General features: G+C 39.4%; 1 protein-coding gene across 1 annotated transcript; it reads left to right on the forward strand.

The window, feature by feature from the left end:
* The first annotated feature begins 226 nt into the window (after window positions 1-226).
* Window positions 227-8,073, forward strand: LOC139638248 (galectin-9-like). The gene is made up of 8 exons (XM_071512317.1): window positions 227-374; window positions 1,358-1,446; window positions 3,154-3,361; window positions 3,452-3,574; window positions 3,953-4,027; window positions 5,090-5,178; window positions 6,143-6,299; window positions 6,952-8,073. The coding sequence occupies exons 1-8, from the start codon at window positions 345-347 to the stop codon at window positions 7,096-7,098; spliced, it is 918 nt and encodes a 305-aa protein (XP_071368418.1). The 5' UTR covers window positions 227-344; the 3' UTR covers window positions 7,099-8,073.
* Window positions 8,074-8,375: the final 302 nt, after the last annotated feature.

Here is an 8,375-nt window from a genome sequence, read left to right on the forward strand (position 1 = left end):
TTTTACATGAAAGTATGAAGAAGATAGTGTCCAAAATTTTGGGGAGAAAAATAAATAAGTTTATTTTATTTTTAAGTTTAGTTTGTTTTTGTTCTTGCTTGCAGCAAGCCCACTAACTAGTGCAATAATGGCAACTTAGATAATGGAAAACTGCAAGACAGATTTCAGAGGTCTGATGGGGAAGGGTTAGATCAGTCCATTGACTATTCAAACACTGCATAGGCTACTGTGGGAAATCGAAACCTATAAAACGGTTAGCTGTTATCTGCAGAAACCGCTAACTTTGAGCATCAAGAGGAAACTTCCTGCAGCTCAGCAAACCCTACTGTCTGCTATTTGGAATAATGGCATTTCATCAGCAGTTTCACAATCCTGTAAGTATTTTTTAAGTTTTGTAGGCTATCTGAAGTCATTTTTCCTCTGAGAAAATAAAGGATGAAGACACGACGATAGAAGGTACAGGTCAGGGTTCTCTACGAACTAGTAGACTACCTTAAAATAGCCTTACATTTAGCCTACATTAACTCACCTCTTAATTCATGCAAAATCCCCTTAAAATGAATCATGGGAGTTATTAATGGAGGAGACCCCATCAAAATCACCTTAAACACCCCATAAGATTTGACTGCGTAGGCTACTTTATGATTTAATGTAAAATTCTGATTTCCATTAATAACCCATTAATGACCCTGTAAACCATGCACAAATGAAAAATCCCTTAATTTCTCCACGAACCACCAACCAAAAATGTTAAAGCGTTGTTATTTTTAATGGTTAACTAATGTTTATGTAATGAGAAATTAAGGACGTTTCAGAGATAAAAATTAAGGAGTTTGATTTCCATTCCGTTCTGTCGAGTGTAGCGGGAGAGAAAGAGTAGCCAAACTCCATTCAAAAAATCGGACAATTTACGGCTGCCTTGTTTATCGGCAAGGGTATAACCTCTTAGAACAATTATTTAAGATCTTTTACGAATGATAAAGATCCATTCTTCTATTCGGCATACATCCGATAGACCAAGGAGCAGTTATTTGAATACATTTTCAACTTTTAGTTTTGGTTCCCCTTATTGCCGCAATCTTCTTGCACCAAAATTGGAGGGTGATAGTGATTTTATTGAAATAAAGCGCTGCTTGGTATATCGCTTTTAGGCCACATTTACCAGTCTACAACGCCGCTTCATAAAACATCATGTTCTGTCGAGTACTACATTTGTAGATAGGCTAATGAAGGAGGCATTCAATTGACAGATTTTTGTATGCAGTTCGGCGCAACATTATCCGGGTTGACTCTGTGCTCGACTCTACTGTTTAGTTTGAAAAAAGCTCATTACCTGAAAAACTCGTGTCTTTTCTAGCAAATCCCGTTCACTGGGTCCATGCATGGCGGTCTGCAACATGAGAAGATCATCACCGTTACTGGACGAGTCCTGCCTGGAGCGGACAGGTCAGGCACCCTTTCACTTTTTGGGGAAAAGCTTCTCAAAGTGGGGTCCATGCGCCAGCAGGGGGCCTTGAAGGGGCTCCAGTGGGTTCCCAGCAACATGAGGAATAGTTTAATTTCACTGTAATTTAAATCACTACAAATTATTCCAATTAGAGAATGTAGCCTATATGAATGATTACTGTAGTCCAAGGTTTCACTCTCACCACTATTATCTCCCCATGTATAGTGTAGACAGTTCTACAATTCAATACGACATAACAACTAAAATCTTCCCTTATACAGTGTTGTGAAAAAATATATAGAATTTTCAAATTAGTGTAATCGAAAAATGGACAAAAAAAATCTAATAATTCAATTTAAAATATATATATATATTTTTTAGTCCAACACATTGTGCAAAAACTAAAAAGGTGTACAAAATTGTTCACACTGTAGATCCTGATCAAATCAGGGTCAGTGGCTCAAAAGAGTGTCTGTTCTGGGGTCTGTGACATGAAGATGACCAAGGAACCCTGTTGATGGGGTTGCTTCACTTGAATACCACCAATAATACCAAAGACAATGGTTTATACTTCCCACGCACATTGTTTCCAGCAGTCTGACAGGAAGTGGTCTGTCTCTCTCTTTGTGGTCCCTCTTTCACTTTCTCTCTGACTTTTCGTCTCAGTTCAATTCAAATCTACTTCACTGGCATGACAATATCAATTTACAAAGATTAACAGATGTCTGGTAGTAGTTTAGCAAAAATCAGCGATACTATAATAAAGAAACATTCAATATCATTCTCTCAACAATATCTTACTGTCTCCCAATCTGGTCCCTCACTACAAAGGAAATCATTCAACTTATAGCAAGACAGTACAATAGAGCCTAGAAGATACATGGAAACCTGCCTGCCTGGACTCACCACTGCACTGCACTTTCACATTCTAACGCTCTCACCTTCCAGCACTACACAACCAATCTGGCTATCAAAACCTACTTCCATATCCAAAACAATCACTCCCCTCCAACACTTACTGCCCTACTTCCCACGATACACCATAACAAGACAGGAACACATCACAAGATCAATCTCACATGCACTTAATCCTATACCGTCTTACAAAACAACTACGGCCAAAGATCATTTTTCCATACGCTAAGACCTGGAATGAAATCCCACACCACATCAGAGCAATAACCTCCATCTCTCGTTTTAAACATGCATACTAACTTCATCTGACAGGACAGATCTGCAACCACTGACTCCATTGCAATACACATTAAACACATACATAATTTACATACATACACATACATACATACATTCGTATACACGCGCATACATTCACACACGCACACACGCATACATACTTCATAATTAACCCCCATCCTATGCCCTCACTGTGTCTCATGTCTAACATCTACCCTTGTCAAGCCACCTACCCTACATTTTACCCTTTATCTACCCTTTGTGCTTTATGTAATTGCTATTTTGTAATGTAATGTGATTTGTCATGAATGTGCTGCAGAACAGGAACCTGCTGTAAAACAGTTTTTTAACTGAGTCAGGCCAATCTAACTGTAACATGTTTTAACATCTGTAATGTTAATTTAAAATTTTTCCTGTATAATAAAATGAAATGAATAACAATTCAACTCAGCTGTTCCAGTCAATTAATAAAGTATAGGATGATCTCTCTCTCTCCCTCTCTCTCTCTCTAGGTTCCATGTTAATTTGCAGTGTGGGTCCAAGGCCAATGCGGACATTGCTCTCCATATTAACCCGCGGTATGACAGTTACCCTGGTTATGTGGTTACCAATACCTTCCAGTATGGCAGCTGGGGGTCTGAAGAGAGGAAGCAGAACTCCCCATTCACCGCTGGCTCCAGCTTCAGCCTCATGATCACAGTCCGGCATGACGTCTACCAAGTAGGTTTTATTTCTCCCCCTAAACTGCAAATTGTGTTGAAATTGAGTCCAAGCCCACTTTATTTGACAAATTTTGTTTCCTTTCCACAGTTGAGCGTCAATGGCTCCCACTTGATGGACTACAGACATCGTATCCCATTTAACATGGTGGATACAATCTCAGTGGCAGGGAAAGTAGAGGTTTTCTTCATTGCTTTCCAGAACAGCTTTATGGTAAGGATGTAGCCCGAATGTAAAAAAAAAACATAGTATGGCACCAAACATATTTGATATATGCGAAGTAAAGCAAGTGGACCCCTAGAATTAACTATGTATGCCAACTGAGTTAAATAATTATATTATTATATTAAATATGATGAATAATTATTTTCTCACATTATTTTTTTTGTTTTTTAAATAATCCCATGTCTAATGATTAAATCACCATGTAGGTGATTTTGTATCTTTTTTTCACCTGGCAGGATTTTTTTTTTAATGTTTGTGCTGAGATGACAGTAGATAGATTGGTTGAGAAATAGATTGAAGATGAGACTAATGTAAGAGATCTCTTTTCATATTTAGTTCCCTCCACAATGTTCATTTCCTCCTCAGCCTGGGTTTCTTCCGCAGCAAGCCTTTCCCCCGCAGCCAGGGTTTCCTTATCCAGGATTTCCACCAGTAATGCCTGTGAGTAGCCTACCTGGGGCAGAAAGTGGCAACGTCAGGTCACTCACTCACTCACTCACTCACTCACTCACTCATGGACGGTTTGCACAGAGCCTGCGATTCATCAGATGGCCTCTAGAGGGCGCGTGGGTCTGCACAGAATCTGCGCTTGTATTTAGACAAACATTTCTTGGAGGCAAAGCTGCTCTGGAGGCAGAAATAATGTCATTGGTTGAGTTAAACCTCAATGGGCGGAGCCAAAGAACCACAGTTTTAGAACAGTAACATTTGAAAACCCAGTGAAAAAGATAAGAGGTAAGAGAGACGGTAGCTAGTAATATTTAAGCCTCGTGCTCTTGCTACTAACTGAAACAATGCAACTGATCTAGGTTAGCTAGATAGCTGCTGACCTTCCAACATCATGAATGCCATGGCCATGAATGAACTCAGGTCATTGCCACTTCTGTTGTTTTAAATATTTTGATCACAGTTCCTTCTTTTACATTCAAGTTTGCCAGTTAGCTAACCTGCACCATAAAAACTCTGGTTCTTTGGCTCCGCCCACTGAGGTTTAACCAATAAGATTATCTATGCCTCCAGTGCAGCTCTGCCCTCAGGGAATGTTTGTAGAACTAAAACTCCAATCTGCGAGAATCAGTCGAAATTCCTTTTGCTGGTATTTATCATGCAAGCTGCAGCCTCCTTCCTCCTAAAAGAATTATCACAAATTAATTAAGAGGTAATAGCTATGTCGTCTGGACATGCTTTTTATCTTATTTTGATCACAGTTCCTTCTTTTCCATCCAAGTTTGCCAGTTAGCTAACTGCACTGCAAAAAACTCTGGTTCTTTGGTTCCGCCCATTGAGGTTTAACTAAAGCTGAGCTGCAGCCTCCTTCCTCCCAAGTAAATTATCACAAATGAATTAAGAGGTAATAGCTATGTCGTCTGGACATGGTTTTTATCTTGACACTAATGTTAAATCCCAGATCACTACAAGGAAGAATTACGAATGTGTTCATATAGCACTGCTCTCTTAGTTTCTAGATAATTGTTATTAATTTTCTCTAATATTTGTATACAGGCTGTTCCCTACAAGGGTGTAATCAGTGGTGGACTTCACTCCGGCAGGACCATCATTATCCAGGGGATAGTTAGTCCCAATGCCTCAAGGTCTGGATTCATTATTAATTGATTTCCTTGTTACATTTTACGTTGCATGCGGTATACTTATGCACATCTTGTAAAAATAATGTAAAATAGGTGCACACCTCAGGACTGAGGACTGTGTACCTAGGATACATTAAGATGAATAAAAACATAACAGGGAGAAATAAGAATAGGACAAAAATACAATGAAGTGAATGACAGAAAAAACAATGCAGACCAGCAGAAATATTTGCACTGATAGAGGTTTATTAGGGTCACAAATGAGAGACATTTTGGAGATGCACCTTTTTCATAGCCTATAGAAAGCGACAGTACATAATGAAACCGTGTGTAATGTGGAGCCAAAGACATTTGCAGACTGAAATAATGATTTTGTGAATACATTTGTCTTCTTCAACCATTATGTTATCAAAAATACTCCTCTCCTAAAAACATAAGGGAATCCACTATAGTTTGTATTGCAGCTCCTCATACTTGATCCAACAGTATGTTGCTTGGAGCTCTGTAAGTTTATTTGTCTATTTTTGTCTGTGTACCTGTTTGTGTTCATACAGTACTGAATTCTACTGACCTTATATGGGCTTACTGGGGTGTTTACTTATGCCACTTGCAGATTGTCGGGCGCGTGCTTCCAATTTAAAAAAAGTACCTAAATCCCAAATAAAGGTGACATCACCTGGCACAAAGACCAGCCAATAGCAGACGACCAGTTCAGTACCCTGCTTTTCACCATTAGGTGTCAGGCTACACCACAGATTTGGGTGGGGTTTAGTTACACTTTAAGATGATGTGTGATTCATCAAAAGACTTTTGTGTGCAAGAACAGAATTGGAGGCCCACGCACATTTCCTGAATCTGACTGTGGATTTTTGTACTTACTGCGTTTCTAAAGAACACATTTAAGAGAAACATAAGACAACATTCATTCCTGAGGCCCAATGTCATGTTCTAATGTTTTTACTCTCAGGTTCCATGTGAATTTAAGCTTTCACTCTGGCATCGCTCTGCATTACAACCCACGTTTCTCTGAGAACACGGTGGTGCGAAACACCAAGCTGAGGGAGCAGTGGGGGAGTGAGGAGCGCTCTGGAGGAATGCCCTTCTACCGGGGACAGCCATTCACGGTACAAATACAAATACATTACTAACATCCTGAGTTGATAGGTTATTTTGAAGGCCAATACTGACAAAGGTATTTTGGAATTGAAGTTGCCAATAGCCAATATTTTGTGCCGATATTCAGGTCTAGATTCACTAAGATTGCATTGGGAGAGCAATCTGTGTGTTTGGACACTCTGTTGCTTGAGCTAAGAGCGTAGAGATTTCCAAAGATGGTTTCTGCAAATTGCCAATTGGACCAGTGGTGAAGGAGGAGGTGTCAAAAATGTGTATTTCCAAAAAGTCACAAGTGCAGAAAATTCAATATGGTGAGCAGGGGTGGTCTCGGGGGCAATGTTGTAGAGCACATCTGGCTGCATATGTATATATACCAAGTTTGGTGTAAACCGGACTTACTGTGTGGGAGTTATGGCCTCTTATGTGTATTGACTGTTTTAATTTGTTTATGACACCACCATCTGGCCTATCAGGGTCATAAGCCACCACCAATACCACCAACAATATAATTTCCAAATGGCATGTCTCTATCAGATATCATACATCACCAGTGTACTGATCTATTGTACAATAAATATTATATATTATATATATAAGTTAGTTTCACAATAACCTACATGGAGTCAAAGTGGATGACTGTAACTTCCATTTTCGTTTCAGCTGACCATTTGCTGTGAGGCTGACATGTTCAGGATTGTGGTCAACGGGAATCAGACACATGACTACAAACACCGCCACACCCCCCTCCAACAGGTTGACATCCTGGAGATTGACGGGGACCTCAGCTTGACCTCTGTCTTGCTGTAGTTCACTAGAGAGCCAGGACCTGTATCTTGTATTAATGATGCCTTACAGAGGTCACTGTTTCTCTCACTGCCACCACAGAACCACTGCTTTTCCATGTAGAAATGAAGTCATGGTAATTAATTACTTTAGATATTACTTTGGATACTTTACTTTGCTATGAACATTCCTGTTTATTGATCTTGCAAATAGTAATTCCCATATTCATAATATTATATGCTAGTGATCCCCTGAAAACAGTGGTTCTTCATGTAGTAAGAGCTGCTGTGTTATTGCCCACACCACTTGTAAATTTGGATATGAGACTAATCAATGTGCTGTTGTGCAATGCACTGCTTCTTAATTCCAAAATGATTGTGACAGTGTTTTGTGAAATTAAAATATAATGTGACAATGTGTCATGGTCTGATGAATTCTACTTTGAGTTGAATATTGTCAAAGCTAAGGACATGGTAGTTAATTTAAAAAGGATTCAAGTTTTCAAACCTGAATTGAACAAAGTAATTGTTGTGAAGAGCGGCGCTGAAGGGGTTTTAATCTGCATGGAGCATGGAGTGGAGAAGCACCCTGCCAGATTGACGCCTCCTTAAAAGAGATGGCGATCTGCTGGTCTCATCCTTTTGTCAGTAGCAGTACACTGGGGTTTTTGTTTGGTGAGATTTTCTGTTTGATTGCGTGGATAATATAAGTTTATTTCTTTATTCCCACTTTTATTCACTTTATTCCCTTTTGTTATGTAACTCCTGCAACCACAATTATAATTAAATGGCTGTTTGTTTATAACTGTAAGATTATTCTTTGGTTACTTCCTTTCATGCATATTTTTTTGGTGGTAATTCTGATCATTGACAATTCATCTTTGGCATGTTTGTGTTTTCTATTTTTCTTTATTTAGAACCAACCAATCAAGAGTCACCACTATCACCATTTCAACTCAGCAGTAATTCTGGATCTGTAAAACCATGCAATAAACTGTGAACTGGACCCAATCCTTTGTGCTCATTGTGCCTGACCACACAACCACTGTGTTTATCCTCCTGGAAATCAGTACAAACTAAGTCAACCCAATATTTTACATGGTCACTCAAGTCGGAATGATAAATGCAATCAACCACCTCATTCACTCCCGGTGTACTATCTTCAATATAGCACCTCAGCGCCCCCACTGAGCAAATGGTGTTGCCTTGCACCCTTAACGCAGCACTCCAGTCCAATGTGCTGCCGGCCACAGTGAATGCAGCATCTCAACCTACTGCTTCTTTCAATGCAAATCCTCCCTC

The sequence above is a fragment of the Centroberyx affinis genome, unplaced genomic scaffold, assembly GCF_046629955.1.
Source record: "Centroberyx affinis isolate AG114_WGS23_722 - 3 ecotype Tasmania unplaced genomic scaffold, CSIRO-AGI_Caff_v1 ptg006231l_1, whole genome shotgun sequence".
In the NCBI taxonomy this organism is placed as follows: Eukaryota; Metazoa; Chordata; class Actinopteri; order Beryciformes; family Berycidae; genus Centroberyx; species Centroberyx affinis.

Coding starts and splice junctions, on each gene's coding strand:
- LOC139638248 (XM_071512317.1), top strand. CDS start 345: ATGGCATTTCATCAGCAGTTTCACAATCCT. Junction 1,447..3,153: donor GTCCTGCCTGGAGCGGACAG/GTCAGGCACCCT, acceptor CTCTCTCTCTAG/GTTCCATGTTAATTTGCAGT. Junction 6,300..6,951: donor ACCGGGGACAGCCATTCACG/GTACAAATACAA, acceptor TTTTCGTTTCAG/CTGACCATTTGCTGTGAGGC.